This window comes from Aphelocoma coerulescens, chromosome 10 (assembly GCF_041296385.1).
Source record: "Aphelocoma coerulescens isolate FSJ_1873_10779 chromosome 10, UR_Acoe_1.0, whole genome shotgun sequence".
In the NCBI taxonomy this organism is placed as follows: domain Eukaryota; kingdom Metazoa; phylum Chordata; class Aves; order Passeriformes; family Corvidae; genus Aphelocoma; species Aphelocoma coerulescens.
The window spans coordinates 4,661,997-4,686,314 of NC_091024.1; the positions used below are offsets into that span (position 1 = coordinate 4,661,997).

The 24,318-nt window shown below is 47.8% G+C and overlaps 1 protein-coding gene and 1 pseudogene across 9 annotated transcripts in view; both read right to left on the reverse strand.

Annotated features, from left to right (window-relative positions):
- Nucleotides 1-15,866, reverse strand: part of LOC138116653 (cell surface hyaluronidase-like) — a 49,387-nt gene extending 33,521 nt beyond the window's left edge. For 7 of the 9 annotated variants that reach the window (XM_069026163.1, XM_069026165.1, XM_069026167.1 and 4 more), the window contains exons 1-8: nucleotides 15,742-15,866; nucleotides 14,714-14,889; nucleotides 10,403-10,472; nucleotides 9,650-9,775; nucleotides 8,543-8,628; nucleotides 6,940-6,975; nucleotides 6,328-6,477; nucleotides 4,902-5,079 (exon numbers count right to left, since the gene is read on the reverse strand). In XM_069026163.1, the coding sequence (XP_068882264.1) occupies nucleotides 4,902-5,079; nucleotides 6,328-6,477; nucleotides 6,940-6,975; nucleotides 8,543-8,628; nucleotides 9,650-9,775; nucleotides 10,403-10,472; nucleotides 14,714-14,862 (795 nt within the window). In that variant the 5' untranslated portion in view covers nucleotides 14,863-14,889; nucleotides 15,742-15,866. Of the gene's footprint in view, nucleotides 1-4,901; nucleotides 5,080-6,327; nucleotides 6,478-6,939; nucleotides 6,976-8,542; nucleotides 8,629-9,649; nucleotides 9,776-10,402; nucleotides 10,473-14,679; nucleotides 14,890-15,741 lie in introns of all 9 variants that reach the window. The other 2 variants (XM_069026164.1, XM_069026168.1) reach the window with 2 other exon arrangements.
- A 483-nt stretch (nucleotides 15,867-16,349) lies between these two features.
- Nucleotides 16,350-18,694, reverse strand: LOC138116655 (inactive cell surface hyaluronidase CEMIP2-like; annotated as a pseudogene).
- Between the last annotated feature and the right edge of the window lie 5,624 nt (nucleotides 18,695-24,318).

The window sequence follows — 24,318 nt, forward strand, 5'->3', positions numbered from 1 at the left end:
AAAGTACTGGATGATTATGAAATTTACTGAGGAATGTTAAAAAAAAGAAAAAAAAAAAAGAAAGACTGGATATTTGGGTCATTTTCTCATATCTTTTCAATGCCCATTTTAAATGGTTCAGTGCCATTTTTTTCTAATTGTTCCTGCTACACCCCCATAAAACTTATAGAAGTTTACAATTCTCAGAATTGGCTCTCATGCACATTCTAATATATCCCATGAAGAATTTTTTTTCTTTTTTAAGAAAGAGAAATAACAGGAAGAAGCATTATCCTCACAGTGCACAGCTCTGCTCTCAAGATTTTTCAGTAGCTAAGTAAAAATATCTGTCCTGATATGAGAATCCAGCAAAACAAGGAAACTGCAGATGTTCAGCAAAAAAAAGCATGGAATATTTTAATCTCTGCAGATGAAATTATTACAGGGTGTGAAGATGAAGTTCCGAAGTAATCAAGAAAATAATTACTCCAGGTCAAGCCCTCTGAATGAATCCAGCAGCAACGTGCATGAAAGCAGACAGCATAAATAACAACTGAATTGTGCTGACCCAAAAGACTGTAATTTGTTCCATTTAGCCCAACTAATTTTAATTGGGCTGTGCACATGAGTAAGAATTAGGGTCAGCAGGATTAGGCTGCAAGTTTACTAAGGGCTTTAAAAGCTTTATTTTAACAATAATAAACAGAAGGGCTTAGGAGAATAGAAGGGTTATTGTGATTCTGAGTTAGATAGGAAGTCCATTGCCTTAAAAAAGAAAAAACCACCAAACCCTGCAGCAACCACTACTTGCAGAATAAAAGTCTTTATTCTTTTAAAATGAAATTAAAGCCTAGAACCATTTTTCTGCCACCTTCTTGTCTAAGTATGAATCTCATAAACAAATACTTGAAGAAGTTTCCTTTAAAGGAGGCTCAAACATCTGGAAATTTAAGGTGAATTTTTGAGCTTTTTTAAACCTTTTCTTGCTGCACCACACAAAGTTTTCCCCCAAAAGCCTACTTGGACTTGGCCTAGGAGGATCCTAAAAATTGGGGGTTTTTTCCCTAGTTTTAATTGATAAAAGAGGAGGTATTTAAAAATGTAAATACTGTGCTGCAGCTAAAAACTGCATTAGAAATACTGTGTGATGGCACTTCTGGAGCTGCATATGAAAACAGGCACTTTGCTGGGGAGGAGAACAAAGTCAGCTGCACTTCAAACCAAATGAAGGCACAGCCAGTACATCTTACATTTGATCAACACCCTCAGTGTTCCATCCAGCAGCAGACAGCTTTGGTGCTAATTTTATTCTTATCTCCAGCATTCTCCTCTAAAAAGTCTGAAAGTCAGAATTAAAGTGGCAATGTTAATGAGCAGTGTCTCTTCTTGTGTAAGCCTCAAGGTTACCTTACTTTGGTACACTGTGGGGTAGGAGTGCAATTACAAAACAACAAAGAAGTTTGCAATTACAGCCACGGCAGTGTGTATTTTTTTTCTAAGTGAACACACAGGAACAAAGACTCGGCTCCTCAGGTTTGTTCACGTGGAGCTAGGAATGAGCTAGAAGAGGGTGCAGAGACAGGTCATGTCTGGATACCATACTGCTATTCAGACACCTAATTTTCACTAAGTGTGGACTACCTCCAAGTGCTATGGTATAAAGGTTACTTGAGTTACCTGTCTGAAGCCTGACAGCATTCTGTACGTAACCCCTTAAGAATGTGGAAGTTCAACCTGTCCAAAGGCAGCACACCTAACACACCTGCAGGGAACCCTGACGACTGCACTTTCTATTGTAAAAGAGAATAAGGTACTGGAAATCATTGTAATAACTTGTAACTTTTTGTAAAATTCAAGTTCTGGGCACAAACTGGCAAAAAAAGACATCTCACTGTGTCACTGATACCATTTTAAGAAAACCATTTTCATCCAGAGGGAATCTTTCTCTGTTTCACCACCCAAGGTCTCTGTCCCTGTGGCTTTTCCTCTGCTGGAGTGATGCAAACCCTCACCCTGCCAAGTTCCCTTTGGTCAGGAGTCTCTTTAAGGTTGGGACTGGTTTTTTTCTGCTCTCTATTTCAGGAAATAACAGACTTCAACTCAGTGTCTGCTTTTCTTTTTCCCATCATGAACTGTGTGTAAATGTGTGCTTTGATGCAGAAACCCAGCACTAAAACAACACAGCCTAAACATAGCAAAGTCAACATCAGGAAGTGCCCATCTCTTAGCTAGGCTGGACTGCAATCCCATGGGAGCTGCTAGTCCATAGCCAGGAGTCAGTACTGGTCTGTGAGCTCTTCTGGGGATCACAAACCCACCCAACACAGACCACTGGGATTTCTTTGGCAGAAGCAATTCCTGAGGTGCCCTAGAGCTGGAACAGGTAGGAGTGGAATAGGCTGGAATCCACCCTAAACTCCTGTCTGCAGGGACAAAAGAACCAGAGGGACTTTTAGTGGACACAGAGACACAGTGGATGTGAGCCAGCACAGTTTGGGAGGCTTCTGCACCTGCTGCAGGTGGCCTTGCCCATGCTCCTCACCTCACTCTGTCCCTCAGAGGGACAGAGGGGTGAATGGGTGGCTGTTTTATGACTAAAAAAAAATATGTCAGGTCTCAAGAAGCGATGCACCAGTGTGTAGACATGGCTTGGCTCTGGGCTGGGGCATCTTCTTTGAGGTCTCCAAGTCCTCCTGGCTGACAGAACTACAGGAGACCACAACCATCAGTCATCCCTCAGCTGGGTTACAGCTTTGAAATTACTTTTAAGAAGGACTCTTTTCAAAACAAACAAACCAGCCCAGCAGTACTATTGCAATGGATAAATGCATAGATAACACGTGAGATTCAGCTTTGTCAGTGGATAGACAAGTAGAATCTTTTGTATGGAGTGCAATGTTTAGGTCTTCTGTTCTGCTTCACTGTTTTTTTTTATGCTGGAATTAAACAAGACCTGACTGGCTTTGTAATTTTGTTGCCTAACCAATCTGCTGATTAGTCTGATTAATTACACAATTATCCTTCAGCATGACTAATAGTTTTGTCATCATTGTACAACTTGCAGTAATGTTTAATTTCTTCTTAAAGAACAACACTAAAATGATTGTACTTTAGGGAATTAGTACTTAGCCATCGTTTAAAAACTAATAAAATGAAGCCTGGAGATGGAAAATTAATTAAAATGGTTGACAGGCTCTATCTTAACTAGGCAAAGATAAATTATCACATATAGCAATGAGCAAAACCAATAACAAAAAATAAACTGTCTGTGGTCCTACAAGTCTGAAATCAGATGTAGCACATCTGGGTTCAACCCAGATAAAATAGAATCAAAGTGAAAATTGCTGGGATGCAGGTGCTTACAAATATACGTGGTTTTTAAGCTGGCAAAATACCAGCTTCAGAAGTTGATATTTTCTTGGAAATATACAAATAATAAATAATTATTGGGATTGTGTCATTAGGGTTTGTTTGGGTTTGGGGATTTTTTTGTAATAGGCTTAACACTCCAGTGGCATAATTTGCTTTGCAGAATTATTTAGGAAATATTCTGACCATTTTTACTTTGAAAACCTTAGCTCTTAAAGGTGTTGCAGTACTAAACTGCCTCTCAAACAGAAAATGGTGCAGATTTAACAGGCTCATTGGCCCCAAATGTTGGGAGTGTATTAAAGAGCTGCATTTTCAGCATATATAATATATATATTTTTTCAGCATATATAATATGTATAATCATCCTTTTGCTAATGTGCACAGATATCACCTGTCTGAAACCATTCTGGAGGACAGTCCTACAGCCATTACCTGAGGAAATTTTCCACTCTTCCACTCCACTGATGAAACTTTCTTTTCTCTAAGCTCCCCTCCCCAGTTCCAGGTTGATTTTCTTGTTAATGCTCCCCATGACGATCTTACAGCCATTTCCTCAAGGGAACACATGAAGAAGGTACAGAAAATTACCCCTTATTCTTGTTCCAGAGATCCATAACATCTAAGGTAACTAAGATCTCCTCACCAAAATGCACAGAGACCATCTTTTCCTCAGAGGAGCAGTCAAGTGACTGCAATCAACGTCATCCTTTCATGAAACACCTCCTGGTTGTTGGTCTAAAGTGTACCAGAGGGGACAGATAAACTCTCTGCTTGCCAGAGGGAGTGACATTGGTCAATCTCAGAGCAATGGAAATTTTCCTCAAGATAAAACCAAACCTCAAGCCAAAGTTACTACAGTTCATGGACATCCTAACAACTACAGACCTTGTTTGAAAAAAGCTAAGGAGAGGTCATGATTGCTGGGAGAGAGCCAGGTGGAATCCATCATTTTCCAAGCCAAGTGTCCAGAGTCATGATCCCTGCAGGAACCCAGGACAAGGACTGGAATTGCTCAGCATCCTACAGCTTCTGCCAAGGCAGAGATACAGAGGCCCATTCTGTTGTCACAGCTCAAGGGAAGTCCCTGTTGTGCTCAACAGGAATTTCACAGCTGATCTCAGAAACGGGGTCATGGCTTTGCTTCTCAGTGCATTTGCTATTTCTGTAGGATTGTTTTGCAGCTTGCTGGCTCCTGATGTCCTGTGTGTGACCCTCTCAGCCTCTGAGGCCAGGTCCTCACCAGGTCCTCAGCAGCTGGCAATGCTGCACCACCTAAAGTTGTGTTCTGGGTCTTCTGGTTACAAGGTGAAACTTTTCTCCAATGTGGATTTTCTTTGTGTATGTCTGCCCAGGCATAAGATATCATCCCATTTGATATAAAAACCCTTCTTTACTAAGAAGAAAAGTGTTTCAAAATGAATTGATGGCATGCACCAATGTAATACACACCACTGCTTGGAAATCCTGCTCTAGGATAGATCTCTCATCACTGCTAAAAACTTCAAAACCTTTCACATCTAACAGCAAACATTTCTGCTTCTCTCACTTACACTTTTCTCCATCAGGATCTGTAACACATTGTTCTGGGGGCTGGTCTGCCAGGAGTTTTTCATGAAGAACCCAGTGGCACTTGAGTATCTGTCAACAGTCAGGGTGAACTTCTTGGAAGTGCACCTTCCCATCCCAACAGGCCTATCATAAATCTGCAATCCATGGATAGGGAACGTCCTAGGAGATTTAAACACAAACACAGTCCTGTGTAAAAAGCTTGGGCAAACTCCATGTCTTCTGACAGCATAGAAAGACATTAACAAGTAGCAAAACCACCTTTTCTTTCCCAAAACTGGGATCTGACAACTCATCATATGTGAAGGATGAAATTCTGCTGAACATCCTCTGCAGGATGAGGCTCAAAAGCCAAAAAAAATTCGCATAATCTTGCCTAAAGCTTGTAAGCTGGGGTAAAGCAGCTCAAGGCCCTTCTCTTCAGCCATGCAGGAATTCATTTCCACAAGACCCAAAGGGCTGTGTGGGGCAGCACTGCCATCAGGTTCCTTGTTCCAGGGCAGATGGGTTTCTCAGGAAAACATCAGCATGACTGAAAAAATGATAGCAGGCAGACTTCCTGGAGGCAAGTGTCTCCTCAGAAACAAGTACCAAAAGGACAGGTATCAGCTTTGTCATACTCCTCCCCAAGTGTACATGGATTAACAACATGATTAGAGCTTGCCTGAACTGCAAAGGAGTTTTGTTGCAGTTTCAATTTAAATAACACCAATAATAACTGAGGATAGCTCTGATTATTCTTCCTGTCCTACAGAAATCCCATTCCTGTTGTCACTTTTGGTTGAGTCATGTATAGCCAGGGCTGCATGCATGACATGTCTAATTACTACTGCTTATTACTTAATTTTAAGCACCTCATAGAAGGCTTAGGAATTGGTAAGCATCACCAAAAACATACATTGAAGTAGAATTTAGGCTTAGGGAGGCACAATTTACTGTGAGGATGTGGGTAGGCACTGTGGTTGCTTGAGAGGAGGCTGTGCTGCTGAAAACTGAAAATAACACAGCTATCAAAAAAGAAAAAAGATGCTATAATGAAAAATATATTTTCAATATTTTCAAACTGGCCGTGTTTGCCCAGCTATGCCCACAGGAGGGAGGGTGGGAGCTGCACCCTCACCCTGATGCTGTGCCACTGAAGCACTACACAAGAGACATTCGGCAGATGTCGGATTCTCTAATCCATTCTCCACTGACTAATACACTAAGGAGAAAACTAAATCAAACACATTCAGTCAAGAATGCTCTCAAGCTGTTGGCCTGAAGAGTGAGTTTATTTGGATGCTTATTATTTCTGGCCTGAACAATAATTTAAGCACCTGGTATAAATTACTCATTGGTAGCCACATTAATTCCTGGGGCTTTTCTTCTACCTTAACGCCAAGAAGAAATGGCAGAAGAATAACTCACTTGTTTCTGGGCAGTGTTCTGTATTCTCCATTTGCCTCTTTTCCCCAGTAGCTGTTTTGGCCTCCCTGGGAGCCAAAGTTGCTGCTTTCTCCACCAAAAATGGAGCCTGTAACCTCCGGGCTGGAGCCGTCTGTCGGGAAAGTCTCATCACTGCAAGCAAAGAAACTCCACGTGAATATGCAGCACAGCACACCAATTAATGAACACTTTTAATTACACCACAGACACAGTAGAATCTGTGTCCTTAATTTTGAAAAAGGTGCATGCGCTGCTATAACAGCCTGCTCTAAATTATGTCTAGAAATCAGCAAGTTTGTGCCAAGGTAGCTTTGAGCTGGAGCATCAGGACCTCCCATCCAGGACCTCCCGTTCAGCAGGAAATATTCAGCAATTACAATGTATTCCCCAGGCGTGCTGAGGCAAAGAGAATGAAAGGCTAAATTGCCCCTTGTATTTACGGCTGCCCAGGGAAGACTTGGTGTGGTCCAGGAGGGGAAATGTGAGCTTTTCTCCTGTCTTACACTAATTGCCAGGGGAGTGTCTCAGTTTCCATTCTTGAGCATGTTGCACTGGGGTTAAAAAATGGGAAGAAGATCAATTTTAAGAAATTACCTTGCCAGAGTGAGTCCAATCCCATTGTCTGAAAACCTGGAACAGAGGAAACACAATGGTGTAAATGATGAGGAATGGCTGCAGTGAATTTGGCCTACAGTCCTATTTATATCTGCTGTGGGGGGAATGATAAAACAGTAACCTACCCTGACCTGTGGAAAATAATGTCACCACCCCTGGCCCAGGCCCCATGGTCATTATTTTTAAGAGCAAAAGGACCATCAATCATGGCAGGAACTCGTGGCTTTTCAGGATCAGCATCTTAATGTGGGGGAAACCTGAAGAAAGAATCTTAGTTAATGCAGCACAAGAGACACAGGAATCAACTTCAGACAGAGGCAGTAATGCCCAGCAGATCTTGTTTGGCTTCCAATTATTGGCAGGGTGGGTCTAAAGAGGTGATATGTCCTGAATCAGAGTCAGGCTGTTAGCCTGATTTCACTTTTGAGCTTTGGTGTAAAAACAGAAAATAAGAAACATTCATAAGGACAAAATTCTGGCCCAGGTGCAAGGAGCAGGTGATTTCTCACTAGACACCAATGGGCCCACAGCTACTCCTTAATTTGATTCAGTGTGATTTAGAGGCATAGAAAACCTTTTTCCCAAGTCACTCGGACCCCCTTGTAGCTGCCCTTACAGGGCCCATTGAGAGTCCGTGTTGATGCTAGAAAATCAATTAGACACTTTCAAGAATCTCATTCAGCAAAGGTAACAGAGTAATTGGAGCTGCTCTCCTTGCATGTACAGACCAAACCCCCATACATGTCTGTGTCTGCTGAAAGAGAAGCTGCTGAACTGGGTGCATCTCAATTACTCACAGGCTAATTCTTGCCACAGTGGCTGCTAATGGTAGATTTGTGCTGTGCTTGGAAAAAAAATCACCTTTGCTTTTTCTGAGTCTACCCTCACCCCCTACTTCTTCCAGCTGAGGTACCAAGGCTCATGTCTCCTTGGTGCCCGAGGGGTCACCCTGGCAGGGAAGTGTCACAAGGGACACCAGTCATCCTTTCCTTTCAGCCTTACAGGAACATCATATTGACAGGGTATGATGGAGGAGGGAAAAAGCCAAGGCTTGACCAGGAGCAGCAGCTGATTTCTCTCAACCTCCTCACACACACCCACAGGACTGCAGTGAGTGAGAAAATGGCCTTAATTATCTGCTTCCACTCTGTGAAAGGAAGCTCAGACATTTCAAAGCAGCTGGCAAAAACCTTTGAGGCTACTTAGTTTCCTCATTAATCCTAGACCAGTCTCAGCTGCCTCTCACATCACCTTTCAGATATAAGTTCTTCTAAGCAATGAGTAATAAATGTTGGGGTTTACAAACCCGCTAATGGCACTAATGGGATCTGGATCCACTTCCACATGCTTCACTGCTTAGTTCTCACAGCCCCAAGTGCATGGTGCCCTTCTTGGTCAGCAATAACACAAACAATCCAGTGCATAGCTATGGAATAGTTGCCTCTGCTCATCAGAGAAAGCTCCTGTGTTTTTTTTCAGATGCTCCAGCCATAATGAGGCATTAATGATCTGCTAAATGCAATGCAGAAGCCAAGACGAGGTACAACTATCCAAAACACCGAGCCATGCAGCATGTGCTTACCGGGCATTACCAACAGCGAGATGCTCCCTGGGACCTTCAGCCTTGGCTCTCGTTGTCTTTACTCCTTTTCCAATAAACAAACCAGCCTGGAAATGCACACACCTCCAATCACTTTAACAGATCGCTCCAAAGGGACCAAAGACCCCGTTTTTGATCAATGAATGTGGGCAGCCCGTGCGTGCAGGCACAGGAGCGCCGGCAGCCGGGGCTCTTTCTTCCCTTTCGGTGTCACTTGGCACCTCTCAGCGTGACATTAGCACAGGACGTGGCACGCTCAGCTCAGGACACAGCCTGCCCTGCCATATGTTATGCATCAGCATCTTGGGCTCTCTTCTGACCCAAAGCCAGGCTCTGAACTCCCACTCTCTCTCTCTCTCTCTTCCCCTCGCAGAAAGCAGTAAGGGACCCTGCCAAGCTCTTGATAACTTTTTGGAAAAAGAGTGTTGTTAAGAATTAAGGCTTTAAATAACGAGTGACGAGTCCCCCGACAGTCAGAGGAGAACATGAGCTGCTGTAACCAACTTACAGGCTTTGGGCTGGAGCAGCAGCTGCCATGGACCAAGATGTAAAATATACAAAGCACAGAGAACAGAACCAATTTCAATCTAGAATATTGTGAAATTAGTTAAATTTTTTTTATATATCTTACAGGTTATGTTTTCATGTCAACAGTATATTTGGGGGAAAGTGTTTTTCTTGGAACTACCCTTGAATTTTTGGTCTCATTTTGCAGAGGTGATGAGCAGGCCTTGGCACAAATGACTTTTCCTCATCCCCCTATATCCTGGCAACACTGTGGCCAACAGCAGTGCTGAGTGTCCTGCCTGTGTCTCTTTAAATCTCACTTAGAAGCAGGTGTACCTATGGCCTGGGCACATTCCCTGTAACACAGCCACCCAGCTGAAGTGCCTGGAATGGGACCTTCATTCTGCCCAGCTCACTCTCTAATATTTAGAACAAACATTGCCCCCAAAAGTTGGTTGTGTCTTGATACAGTGTTAAAAAGACCTTTATCAAAACGTGAGACACCCACAACCGTCACAGAGCAGCACACACAGTCAGTGCCACACTATTGTATTGACAGGAACATAAAAACCATCCAAATACCTTGAAATTGGAGTGGACTCTGTTGTAAAACACTCCCAAGGGGGAATGTTCAGCTTGTCCCTCTGGATATCTTCCATCAGACTCTCCAGCAGCGACCCGGTGGAAGAGGTCCCATATCCCGACATCCTAAAAGACAAAGGGAGGTCTGAGAAATAGGGCCCTGCAATTACTGGTACAGGTTACCTTGGGGGTTTAGCTTTTCACACTGTGCTGGCCAGATTTCCAGCCTGAGCCTGTCCAAGGTGTGGGTCCTGGGGGACACACAGCAGCCCATAACTCCCACACCTCCCAGCTTATCCTTTGGCATGCACAGTAGTAGGTCCCCAGGGCACACACACAAGTGTTTTAAAAATGCATTTATTGTGGGTGGAGTTCGGGTGGTTTATCAGAAAACAGCCAGGTCTATATAGGCATATAAAACACAAACATGTTTTGGGTAAACATAAGAGATAATAATAAGGAGAGAACATGTACTCATATATAGAAATATAAAATTTTATTGGGCATTTAACTATTAACTACTAATAAAAATCAACATTTTCTAAGAGATATCACATTCCATTTCCAGGCACAATCATGAGAGAAATCAGTGAAGTGTAGGCAAATACTTGTTCTTAACAGAGAAGAGGGTTGCAGAAAAACATATCCAAATTTTATGTCTTACTAAAAACTTAATGCTGCTGACTCAATAGATAAGTGTAGAATATTTGGGAAGTGGAGGCAAAGCATAGCTCTGCCATTAAGTGGTTTTACCTGAGCACCAGCTGCTGCATTCTCTATTAAGTTGTTGTTTGGATTTGCAATCCAGAACGTGCTGACAGCCCTGAAAAACCAAAATCGAAATGATCCTAAGCAGTTACCAAACAGGAAGGGATACATTTTCATAGCACTGCCCTGGACTTGAGCCACAACTCTCCTATTGACTTTAAAACTCCATACAACCTTTTAATGACACTCTTTAAGGAAAATAAACCATCTCGTAATGTCAGACATGGTCATTTATGGAGCCACATGCTGAACCTATTGTAAATTATATGGGAACGTTAACACAAAATCCTTGCTCTGTTCAATGCAGCTGAAGGAAATCCAAGGGTTGTTGGGTTTTTTTTAAGTTAAGCAGCTTTGGAAAATGCCTGAAGAGTGAAACTTCTGGTCTGTTTTTTCAAACTTCAGGGGCAATGGCAGGAGTTAGGGGATTCTCTATGAATTTATGAAGCTTCTACATGAAAAAACAGAACAAATATCCGTGCAAGCTGCAAATGGCCCATTAAGCAGAAGATTAAGGAGACATAATTTTGATGTTTGTCCCAGTAAGGAGTTTTTCTTCAGAGGGAAGATCAGTAGTGGTACACACAGAAGCCAGGTGTAGCTATGAAAACGGTGTCATCTGTTGTCTACTTCATTGGATAACGTCTTTTGCAGGTAGGCAGTAAAGACCACGTATAAAAGCACTGCTAACCTTCTATCTATGGTGCCTCCATCAGTCCTGGAGCTGACTTGAACTACAGGCAGTGTGCATAACTGTGGACTGACCTTAAAATTACTCTGAGGAAGATTATATGTGTAATTAAGGGAAAATTGCAAAATACTGGATTTAAAAGTACCCTCCGCTCTCAGAGAGAATATTTGATTCAGTGTCATGAAGTAAATATCTGCATAAAGATAAGTGTGTCTTGCATGATGAACCAAGAAGTCAGCATGGTTAGCACAGAAATTTGTATGACTGCAACATTTCCAAAATTAAATAAGATATTCTTTAAAATGCACCATGCAAAGTAATTTATATTAATGAGATTTCCATTCCTTCTCCTCCATTCTCAGAAGGTGCAGAGCCACTTCTTTTCTGTAATGATCATCTTGGGTAGAGATGATATTTTACTCTTTCAGTGTATTTAATATTAATTGACATGCTCAGGGATATTGCATTAAACCCTAATTTGACCAAAAGGACTTAGCACAAGCCTCCTTTGATGTACAGTCTTATGAAGACAAATTCAGAAATCCTTCTTTTAAATGTAAATACTAAATCAGGCTAGTTAAAATACCAGCTATTTGTTACTAAATCTTACAGAAACCTTAACTTTGTACTCAAATGATCCCTGTCAGCATTTATATTCCCTCTTCAGGCACACAAAATTCCTGTTGACGTCAGTTATGTCTGTGCAAGACTGCAAGATTAACTAATATTAACCTACTTGGTTATTTTTGTATACAGAGGGATACTTGAAATAAATCCATTTCATGGAATCATATCCTGTAATTTCCCCTTGATGGGCTGCAACTGTACATAACATCTGGGCTCACAAACAGTATAGTCCCCATAGGTATAGCTCTGCTGGATTTCATTGTTTTCCTGGCAGTCACCCCTCAAATTGTCATCTGCTGCTCTTGTTTCTGCCTCAATGAGGTGTCCAAAAGAGACTTAAGAATGAGGCACAACACAACCAGGTACCCAGTTTCCACTGGCAGAGTGCTGGAAATCCACTGGGACCCTGCACATGGGGTCAGCACCATGGAGTGAGCCACAGGGAGGGTAACAGAGAACTGGCACTGAGTGTGTCCCTCCCGGCCAGCTGAGTCTTGGAAATCCAGATAGGAAATGGATTTAGACAAAAAATGCAAGTGTCCCTGCCAGCCTGCTAAGATCAGTAGGCCTGGCTACTTCCACCCTCCCAAAGGATGGGCAGAAGCTGTGCTAAGGAGGCTGTGGAAGACTAGTTTTGGGGAGAGAAATACAACAACAAACTGCTCATTGTTTTAAATGGCATTTCGATTGTAGAGTTTCATTCTTCTGCATTTAGCTGCAGTTTGGCTAATCTGTGCTTCAGACTGGCTGCATGAAAGGCCAGACTTGTATCCAAAAGCAGATTATTGCTTTAATTAATAAAATTAGTCCCAGCTTCAGACTTGCATGGCAGCCCTGAAAAGTTACGTACACGAAACTGTAGTGATCACTCTCATGACCAGGACTAATGTGGTTTAAAGATCACTTACATTTGCATGGAAAGATAAGGGCCCATGCCATCAGAACCAAACCCCAATAAATGATCAATTCCAGCATATCACTGATGGAAAACCCAAGCCTGGAAAGGCACCCACCCACAGCACTGTCACAGTGGCATTTTACTGTATGTGCCAGCAGGAAACACTGTCCCCAACACAGGCTGCAGCCTCGCTGCTGTGGCCAACACCAGATGATTAAGATGCCTCTAAACACTGAATTATATATAGTTCAGCAACACAATATATGTGACCTTTATGCACTGCACCATCAGACACGAAAGACTCCAGCAGTCTGCACACGCCTGACATGTGCCCAGCACAGAGCACATCCCAGCCTGCTTCCAGCCCCTGTGAGGAACCCAAGCTGCTGCTGGCTTGCAAAGCAGCACAAGCCTGGCACAGAGCAACAGATGGAGAAGGGGAATGCAGACAGCTCCGCATGACCTGCACACAGAGGAGCACAAACCGCTCTGGCAATGTACATCTAAAATTACATCATCTAAAACCTCAGGATGGGAGGGAGGAAACCTCCTCTCTGGGCTACTCCACTTCAAGGGCTGGGATTTCATAATCTGATGCTGGAGCAGGTACCTGTCTGTGTTATTTAACTGCCTTGCTCTGATACACATGCTGTTCTCTGGCACTGCAAATTGTTTTAAATTCTTTTAAAGCAAAGCTTTTATTACATTTATATCATCTGACTATATATCAGAGCCACATGGTTTTGTCAAAGAATCAAACATTTAATCTTTACTATAAAATCTACTCACCTATTCATGTGCTCAAAGCCCTCAGAGTCACACAACCAGGGCTGGATGTCACTTGGTTTCTTGGTTGAACTACTGAACCCCACACATCCAGATAAAGCCCTGAGTACCTCCCTTCTGATAATGAGCAACACCATACACCATTCTTCTAAGGACCATTATTAGCATAAGGCTTAATTTTTCATCCCAAACACGTTACTTCAATTCCAGAAGTTTAATACCCACAGGGAAAGAAAGAAAGTTAAACTACATCCACAAATACTGGACAAGCCTCCTGTCAACCTAAGGAGCTCTGTACACAAAAAAAGGCTCTACAGACAGAGGAAATCATGAATATGAGAAAGCAATCAATAATTGTGACTGATCTGAACAATATAAATCAACTTTAGGACACATGAAGAGTGCTCCAGGTCCTGTATTGCACTTTCATGAATACATTCTTTCAGGGGACCCTTTCACACACAAAGCACATCTATGTCGTGTCTTACACAGCTTTATGTCCAGGATTGAGAAAATACAGTCACGAAAAACACAGGAGGTCAGGGAGTGTCTGCCTGAGCACACATCCAGTGAATGAGGAAATGCTCACAGTCACCAAAATGCCACTCAGGGTCCTGCAGGGCAGACAGCAACCTGTTGGGACTGGATCAGGAATCTCTCTTTTCCAGCTGGGACACGTATGGCTTTTGTTGTGACCTTTTTTTTTTCTTTTAAGTTCCTCTTCACAATGCCCTTGTGAGGATCTAGGTCAAAGCCAAGTTCCTGAGGACTTTCCTGGAACTGAAGCGACCATTTGGGTCTGTCCTGCTCATATTTCATTCCCTTTGTCACGTGAACATTTTGGGATATATTTCACATTGCCCAGACTTGAACAAGCTCTGTCTTTTTTATCTCCATTGCAAATTAAAGGTCCATTGCTTCAGTCAGCTCCATTTAAACTCCATTTCTTTAATTTTAAATGAAAGTTCCCATTATCACAAACTGTCCAGAATTACCGTGGAAAAGATTTCACTGCATCTGATCACACTATATCTGATCTGATAATATTAATTAGGCTGTGCTGAGAACCTGACATTTATTTCAAAGAGCATTACCAGAGGACCAGTCTTAACTCCAACAAAGGAGAAGTCAGGACATTTATTGTGAAAAAGGTGCCTTATTTCAATATCCTGATTTCTCTTTGCATCACAAATGGCTCTGGCTCTTTAGCCCTGGCTAAGCAAAGAAATGAACTTGTTACTAATAAAATATGTCTCCTACCAGAAGGCCACGAGTTCCATGTATGGCAACACACCTAGAGAGGCAGTGGTGGATAGCCAGGTTATCGAGGTACATTGGGCATTCATATCCTCCTCTCTCATCCACATCCTCAGCCAGGTGAAAATGCACAGGGTAACTGCCCAGGATTTGTTGCCCCATGTTTTTTAACTCCACTCCTGACATGTGAACAGAGCTAAAATTCCTTAGGGTCTGTTGAGACAAATGTAGATCCAGGTAAGGCGTTACAACAGAAACACACACAAAAAGAAAAACAGGTTTGGTTTTTTTTTTTTTCTCTCCCATTAGGCAGTATTTTTGCAGAGTGAAACGCAGTCTGGTCCCAGGAGGAAGTGTGAGCTCCCTGTTTCCACCCACAGCAGCTCAGGACCTGCAGAGCCGTGTGCCAGCAGCTGCACACCTACAGGACGGGGCTGCCAAGGAGCAGCTGCCAAACAGCATGTGCGGTGTTTAGCAAAACCAGCGACAGACACGGCGCTCCTGCCAACTGCAGAAAGGGGGAGCATTTGCCACCGGGCTCTATTTCCTGGCAGCTTCTACTGTTCAAGTGATTTTAGCCCAGACCTGCACAGCTCCCCAGTTTCCACTGCCTGGTACAGGAGCAACTTTACACAAAGCCCCTGCACCAGCAAGGCTGCACCTCCACCCTGAACACGTGAGACAGCCAAGAGGAGGCAAAGCACAACAGGGTGAGACCCAGCACTTCTCAGGGACAGGGAGGGAGCAGGTTTGCTCTGCAGGAGCCACAATTTCTTCAGTGACATCTCAGGAACGGGCTCTACTCACAGCAGTGCTGCTAGAGAATCCCCTCAAAGGGTTTCCCCTAGAAGGGCATGTTTTTGCAGACTTGCTGAAGAAAATGGCACAGTCTCGTTGCAAGGCTAGTTTTGCAAGACAGGCTAACAAACTTCCCCCTTTTTTATAGGCAAATATACCTTTTCCCACGCACACAATGGTAATTTGATGTTTTATATTGCTTGTTTAAAAAGCAGGAAGGGAACTATCTGAAACCACCTACAAGCAAATGTATTAAAAATTACTCACTTTAATGTGTCCTCCGAATGTATCAAAAGAGGAAAACTAGCATCGATTTTGTCCATAACTGGCATCTTCCATTTCTCCTTGAATAAGTATATTTCTGGTCAGAAGACCAACCTCTGCCCTCATATCAGCACCATCTATGACTTCTCCAATGTGAAGAAAAAGTAGGCTGCCTGTGGGAACCAGAAACCTTTTTATTCAGGGTGAACACAGCATCTTTATTATTGAATTGTTCTGAGCAAGTGCACACCTTTTGTTTAAGCAATCACCAGGTCTGGAGACATGCCCAGTATCTGATCCCAGAGAAGAACACCACTTGCCCTGGCTGCTACAAAGGGCTTTTGCCTCTGGTCAAACTTTCAAGACCCAAAATAATATTAGGGCCTTCATCTCTCATATGCACCCTTGTGTTTATGGGACAAAAACTACTTAAACAGACAAGACAATGTAAATATTTACCACAAATGAGTACCCTGATAAAAATATTTCATACCATCAATTTTCACTTGATTGTTTTTACATTCAGGGCAAGGAAGGAGATTAAACTCTTCAGCCTGATGCATGGAATTACCTGTACTGGCAATGATGAAATGAGGATATGATCACCAGGTAACCAACTTGTAACCAACTTGTTATCTCATCCACCAGATGAAGAATTACTCCTTTGGACACCTCCACTTTAAATCCATTATGAGGCACCCCTGAAAAATGAAGCAATCAATTATTTTTACAGTGGCACGTGGCAGAATCATGCAATTAGATGAAGAGCATACTGATTTAATTTTGATCTAGATAACCCTGTGCACGATAGAAGTGCTCTAGCCATTAAATACGTCAGTGCCATCTCTTTGTAGAAAGCTAAAACGTTACTTTGAGAGAGTACTGCTGTTAGGTTGGTCAACATCCACGTGAGCCAAAGACTGTGCTATGATTATCACCGCGCTGTTCAGATTCGCAGTAACTTGGGCAGGAGGGAGCGCACAGCGTGGCACAACTCCGCACCCTCTGGCACGGGTGGCCCGGTGCATATTCCCCCCCGGGTGACCACCGCATCCTTCCCGCATCCCACCGGGTACCCACAGCATCCCCCCGGGGTACCCACAGCATCCCCCCCGGTACCCGCAGCATCCCCCCCGGGTACCCGCAGCATCCCCCCGTGTACCCACAGCATCCCCCCCGGTACCCGCAGCATCCCCCCCGGGTACCCGCAGCATCCCCCCGTGTACCCACAGCATCCCCCCCGGTACCCGCAGCATCCCCCCGTGTACCCACAGCATCCCCCCCGGGTACCCACAGCATCCCCCCCCGGTACCCACAGCATCCCCCCCCGGTACCCGCAGCATCCCCCCGGGTACCCACAGCATCCCCCCCCGGTACCCACAGCATCCCCCCCCGGTACCCGCAGCCCCCCGCCCGCGGGCGCGGCCGAGCCCCGCTCCGCCCCTCGGTCGGGACGAGCCCCCGGCGGCGCGGAGCTGTCCATGGTGGCTCCGCTCCCGCCCCCGCCTCACCTGTAGCGCAGCCGGACGATGAAGCTGCAGCCCAGGCGGTCCCGCAGCAGCAGCAGCCGCGTCTCCGGCGTGAGGCTGCGGGCGGCCGAGTCCCCCAGGGGCACTGCCGGGGGGCTACCGGGCCAGGAAGGCGCTGAGCCGCCGGCCCCCGCCCGGCCGCAGGTGGCTGTCGAAGCGGCCCCGCCAGCAGCCCCGCCGTGCCGCCGCCCGGGACGCGCAGGTTGGGCCCGCGGCTGCCCCAGCCGGGATGCAGCGTCCTGTCCAGGAGGGTCCGGGAGCGGCGCCGCCGGCCGGGCAGCTCCAGGATGCCGCCGCGACCTACGCCCACGAACTTCTGCCCGAAGCCTTCCACGGCCGCCCCCTCGGCGGCCCGCCCGTACAGCGAGATGGTGGCCCGCGAGCCGAAGGGGCAGCGCTCCGAGCCGATGTGCAGCTCCCCGCCGTCGTGGATGAGGATGTAGCGGGCCCGCAGGGTGATGGGCGGCCCGTGGGGGCGGTCGGCGAACACCAGCTGCCCTGCGTGGCGAGGGGAGCGGAGGGGCTGGGGGCGCGCACCGCCGGGCCGGGAGGTGCCGGCGGGCACGGCCGGGACATCCCCCGCAGCACCGGGCTCCGGGGCGGGCGGCGGCCCCGCTTACCTCCGTCGCGGGTGACGAGGGAGTGTAAGGCGGCGGAGCTCCCGAGGCGTAGGGCGGCCCCACGGCCCGGCAAGGCGGGTGTCGGAGCCGGGTCGGCACGGGGCGAGGTGCGGGGGGACATCCGGGAGGGGCCCTGCAAGAGACGGGCGGCGGCAGCGGCGGCGGGGCCGGCGGGACGAGGGGGCGCGGAGGGAGCGGTACCGACCTGATGCTGCCGCCGATCGCTGCTCCACGACGCGGCCCGCGGCGGCACCGCGACCGGGACCGTCTCCAGGTCCGGGTCCGGAGCGAAGGGCAGGAGGAGCCGCGGCTCCCCGGGGCTCCCCGCGGTCGGCGCGTCCCGGGCGGTCCCGCAGCCGCTACCTGCAGCCCGCGGCCGCCCCCGCCCGCAACACGTGCGCCGCGACTTTGCACGGAGCCGGCAAAAGGCGCGTTTTGCTCCTGACGTGTTTTGGTCTCGTTGAGTTTTTTTAGTTTTTGTCTTTCTCTCCCTTCACTTAACGGCGCAAGGGCGAAAGCAGAACCGCGCTGCCCGCTCCGCACAGCCCCGGAGGCGGCGAGCACCGCAGCGGCAGCGCGGACAGGGGGAGCCGGCGCGGCGCGAACCCAGCGGCGGCTCGACGAGCGGCACCGGCGGGTTCCAAACTTCGCTGCAGACACTTACCTGTCCCGACAGCGCCGACCGTGGACTCTGCCCGCAGCCTCTCGGAGCTGCCGGCCCGGGCTGCCGGGCACCCGGCGGGGCGGGCAGGGCAGGGGCAGGCAGGGCAGGGCAGGGGCAGGGGCAGACAGGCGCAGGCAGCTCCCGCTCCGCCGCTCCGGCTGCCTCCCCTCCGCCTCCCTTTTTATATCCATCTCCCAACCGCTGGCGGTGCCCGCACTGTTTACAGCGGCTGAGCCGCTGGCTCCTCCCAGCCGGGGACGTTCCCTCCAGCCTGGACGTATATCTACGACCGGCGCCCTGATGCCCCGCTGCCCGCACGGAAAGATCTTCCCCGGCTCGGAACCTCCGCGGGCAGCGGGCTCCTTGCCGGGCTCCGTGCAGAGCCTGCTGAGCACCTGGCGGGGCTCAACAGCCCCATGCAAAGCATGCGGCTGGGTGCCAGCTGCCTCCTCAAGGGTGGGGGGCTGAGGCGCCCCAGCCCCCAGCTCCTGATGTCCTAAACCGGGACATGCCTTGGCCCTTCTTGGGAGGCAGCTGACCCCTCCGGCACCTTCCCGTGGCGGTGTTTCACCCTGTACTGTCCTGTACTGGCAGATCTATGGACGACACTGTAACCCAGCAGCTGCAAAAGCTCCCCTGACAGAGGGTGAGCAGAGAGGTATTTGCCACTTCACCCCACATCATCTGCCAAATCAACCCGTACTCAGAGTCTGCAGTGAGAAGAAAAGGCTTAGAAGCTGCTCTGACAAGACACAGACAAAAGCCCCGTTTGCTGGGACTGCCTTCCCGGCTTGGAAGGTCCCAGTCTCAGGGGACATGGCACTGCCTGTCACACCATCACACCTGGCACAGACCATCACACACTGGTTTGTTTTCCATGAACCCTAAAATCACACTTTTTCATAGACTCCGAAGTACAGCACAACTGAGCTTCCGGGAGACGCATAAATACAGGTACCTGATTTACTGCAGCCACAGCCTCTCTCTCCCAGGGTCATAATCCCTCATCTCCGTCCCAGAGCCCAACATCCAGAGAGGACAAGCCAGAAGTGGGTAGGCAGTGGTGCCAGGCACTGCTCCTGCCCAGGGCCAAAGCCAAAGAGGTGTAGAGCCACAGGTGCTGTCAGTCCCCGAGACATTTGTGTGCCATCGTCTGGTCAAACTGTTCCAATCTGTCACCTCTGAAATTTATTCTGGTGCAGGATTTCTTCTGACAGAGGGCACAAAGACGCTATAGTCATGTTAATAAGGAGCAAGTGCTGTCAGACAAAATATGGGAACAGACTGGAAGCAGAGGGGGTGGGTGAGGGGCACAGCCATGCCCCATACTCCAGGCTGCAGCTCTGGTGAGGGAGCAACACTCACTTGTGCTAAACAAAACCCATCCACTCTCTTACACCCGGTCCTGGGACCCAGAGAATTGCTGAGTCTGAAGACAAGCATCCAGCCCAGAGAAACAAATCCAGATAACATTCCCTCATTTCAATACTCCATAAACACAGAGAAACGTTAGAGCTGCCACCTTTGCTACCAGCTGTTCATCTGTCATTTAGTGCTGGCACTTCTATTCCTGTCTCAAATAGCTTTTGTCTTTTTTCCTTCCAAAAAAGCAGCATTAGTCAGCGTTGTGCCTCCTCCTTATCTGAATATGACACATATGAATGCAGGTCATGGGAACGCAGAGCAGTTAGCAGAAGTATAAGAGGCTCATTTTTTTGAGAAAAAATTTTTGAGAAAAAATTTGTCTACTGGTGGAAGTTTCAGGCAAGACAAGACAAATAAGAGTATTTTGTCCTAAAACACACTAAATTCTCTGAACTCAATGTTTGTAGAAGTGCAAAATTCGAAGAGGACCTGAGCCTTTCTTTTATATCTGCCAGGGCCCTAGAAATCTCATATATTGTTATTTAAAATATTTACTTCATGCAAAAGCTTTTGCAAACTTACAGTCTAAATAGCATCAGTAGTTAATAGTCAAGGTAAATGTAAAGCACTTTGGTAAGTGCTAAGCTTTGTGCAGGCCTTACAGAACAATCAACAAAGCCAAAGCCACTGCTGCTTACCTGGGACTTCTCCTGAAAAAGCAACCAAAATCTTGAAGGTGTGAGTACTGTTTAAATAAATTAAAGGCATTTTCTTTCATAGCCAGAAATACACTGGGTTTTTGGTTTTGTTTTTTTGAAAGAACTACTCTCAGGTGGAAGATTTCAGTGCCATTTCAACCCATATTAAGTTTTCACTGGTCTGAGGAAGAAGATTTCGGACTAAAAGAGACTGAACATACCACCCTGTTTTCTAAAGATTGCTGTCTCTTTTTAAAGTAAACAGAGAAGCCCCCATTGCTATCTGTAGAGTGGTGCTAGGGAGCTAAACTCTTTCACTCTGCAGATTTCATTTTTCCAAGCTGATTTCTGTTTTGCAGCAGCACCGGGATGAAGTTTACACCACAGCACTCTGTTACAGGATGCATCCACAGCGTGAGAACACTCCCGAACAACCTCACACCTGCAAATGAGAAATCATGACTAATGCTCACTGCCTCCAACGTACGCCTGGTGTAACTCTTCCTCACAAAAATAACCAACCCAAGCCCTCCTCCGGCTGCTGTCGTGGGTTATAAACCGCAGTTTGCCTTTCTAACAAAAAAAAAAAGGGTCATTTTCTGTAATGGGCTGTTAGGAACGAGACAACCTCGACCATCCCGAGTCTTGGCACGTTGCAATGACTGTGATGCTTTGCCTACAAACACAGCGGTAGCGTCCAACACCAAATATCGATGGCTGAGATTTTCATGGTCAGGCGAGGGCAGAGAACCAAGTTAATCTGAATGCGGGAATTTGACTCGCAGGGCACAGACGTCCCTGTCCAGGGACTCAGCTCTCGCACACGGGTGCAGGGAGGTTCCTCCTCTGTAAGTGATTTTTTTCCCGGGCACACTCCCTCGCTGGGCGGTTTCCTGTTTCCTCCGGGAAAGGAAGGACGAACGGAGGCAGCATCCCCTGAGCAACACCCCGTTCCCACGGAGTACTGGAGGCGCCGCAGGAAAACTCCTGCACTGGGGGGCCCGGCGGGCTCGCCGCAGGGTCAGAGGCGGCTCAAACCCCAAATCTGAGTGCCCGGAGCCCCCGAGGGCACGGACCCGGGGGGAAGGAGGGGGCGCGACCTGCCCTGCAGAGCCGCGGGCGGCCGGGAGGCGGCGCCCTTGCACAGCCGCTGCCCCGCGGCCGGACAGAGCCCGCGCGGCCGGAGCGACCCCGGGCATCCTCCTGAGATCCCGGGCATCCTCCTGCCATCCCGGGCATCCTCCTGCCATCCCGGGCATCCTCCTGAGATCCCGGGCATCCTCCTGCCATCCCGGGCATCCTCCTGAGATCCCGGGCATCCTCCTGCCATCCCGGGCATCCTCCTGAGACCCCGGGCATCCTCCTGAGACCCTGGGCATCCTCCTGCCATCCCGGGCATCCTCCTGCCATCCCGGGCATCCTCCTGAGACCCCGGGCATCCTCCTGCCATCCCGGGCATCCTCCTGCCATCCCGGGCATCCTCCTGAGATCCCGGGCATCCTCCTGCCATCCCGGGCATCCTCCTGAGATCCCGGGCATCCCCCTGAGACCCCGGGCATCCTCCTGAGACCCCGGGCATCCTCCTGCCATCCCGGGCATCCTCCTGCCATCCCGGGCATCCTTCGCTGATCCTACCCATCCTCCTGCCATCCTGGGCATCCTCCTGCGATCCTGGGCATCCTTCACTGATCCTACCCATCCTCCTGCCATCCTGGGCATCCTCCTGTCATCCCGGGCATCCTCCTGCCATTCCGGGCATCCTCCTGAGACCCCGGGCATCCTCCTGCCATCCCGGGCATCCTCCTGAGATCCCGGGCATCCTTCACTGATCCTACCCATCCTCCTGCCATCCTGGGCATCCTCCTGCGATCCTGGGCATCCTTCTGAGATCCCGGGCATCCTCCTGCCATCCCGGGCATCCTCCTGCCATCCCGGGCATCCTCCTGAGATCCTGGGCATCCTCCTGCGATCCCGGGCATCCTTCACTGATCCTACCCATCCTCCTGCCATCCCGAGCATCCTCCTGAGATCCCGGGCATCCTCCTGAGACCCCGGGCATCCTCCTGCCATCCCGGGCATCCTCCTTAGATCCCGGGCATCTTCCAGCGATCCTGGGCATCCACCTGCAATCCTGGGCATCCTTCACTGATCCTACCCATCCTCCTGTGATCCTGGGCATCCTCCTGCCATCCTGGGCATCCTCCTGCCATCCCGGGCATCCTTCACTGATCCTACCCATCCTCCAGCGATCCTGGCCATCCTCCTGCGATCCTGGGCATCTTTCACTGATCCTGCCCATCCTCCAGAGATCCTGGGCATCCTCCAGCAATCCTTCCCATCCTTCACTGATCCTGCCCATCCTCCAGCGATCCTGGACGTCTTTCACTGATCCTGCCCATCCTTCACTGATCCTGCCCATCCTTCAGCGACCCTGCCCATCCTCCTGCAATCCTGGGCATCTTTCACTGATCCTGCCCATCCTTCACTGATCCTGCCCATCCTTCAGCGACCCTGCCCATCCTCTTCCCATTCTTCACTGATCCTGCCCATCCTCCAGTCAGTCCTGGCCATTCTCCAGTGCTCCTGCCACAGGATGAGCACCCCAATCCCGGCTGTCTCTCAGCCGTAGCACTGAGTGCAGCTCCTGGCACAGTGCAGGACCACCCTGTACCAGGCTGCACTCAGCGATGCCCACCCCTCACCTGGCCCCGCCGTGCCCATCAGCCAGCACCAGAAAGCATTTGAGATACCAAACCCACATCTCCTCCTTGTGTACCTACCACTTTGTTCCTCTTTGGGCTTTAATGGTGTTTTTCTTGGTTTAATCATTCACTTCTGGAGCAGAGAGAAGGCCTTGGACTGCTGGGCTTGAGACAGCACACCCATATTCCCGAGGAGCTGGAGCACCTGGTATAGCAAGAATGGCTTCACCTTGTGCTGGACCACCTTGAGGGCACTGATGTGAATTTTGGGCAGGTTGGCTTCTTGATCACAGCTATAAAACCAAGAGAGATTCCAGGCCAAGCTAGGTCCAAGGGTATCCATTAGAACATATCTGAAGAGTTTAAGGAATACTTCAGAGGGCAAGTGCTTTTCTTGTGGCTTCTGGCCCAAGTTCTGACTTAGCAAACTTCTCCTTCTGTGATAACTCAAGAGAGAGCTGCTTCTGTAGGGGCTGGAGGGTTTGTAGGAGCCCACAGTCCCAGGAGGGGTTTTCTTACTGTGCAGCAGTCTTTCATAATCCATGTCCCACAAAGAACTGTTGGGATATTCTGAAATAATCATAAATACAGTGAAACCTATTAAACATAAGCAGCAAAGAATCCCAGAGAGTTTGTTTCCTCAAAATATACGTATACATAACTACATTTAATACATAACTACATTTATGGATGTTCTGCTGCAGCCCTGGCTACAGATCACTGCACTACTTTGACAAACACTGAATGTTTCAACAGACCAATAGCTGTGTGATAGATAGATTTTTAGATACTACAATGTAATAATGATTATCTATAATTTTTCATTTAAACTACTGCTTTCTTTAATGCTCAGGAAAACTACCTTCGTTATTAACACAAACACTCAAAGAGTGCACAGATTTCCCCTCCAAAAAATAACCAACCCATTCCCCAACAGAAAATTTACTATTCCATATTAATTTTATGAAAAAAAAATAAAAATTAAGCTGTTAAAGTTGTTAT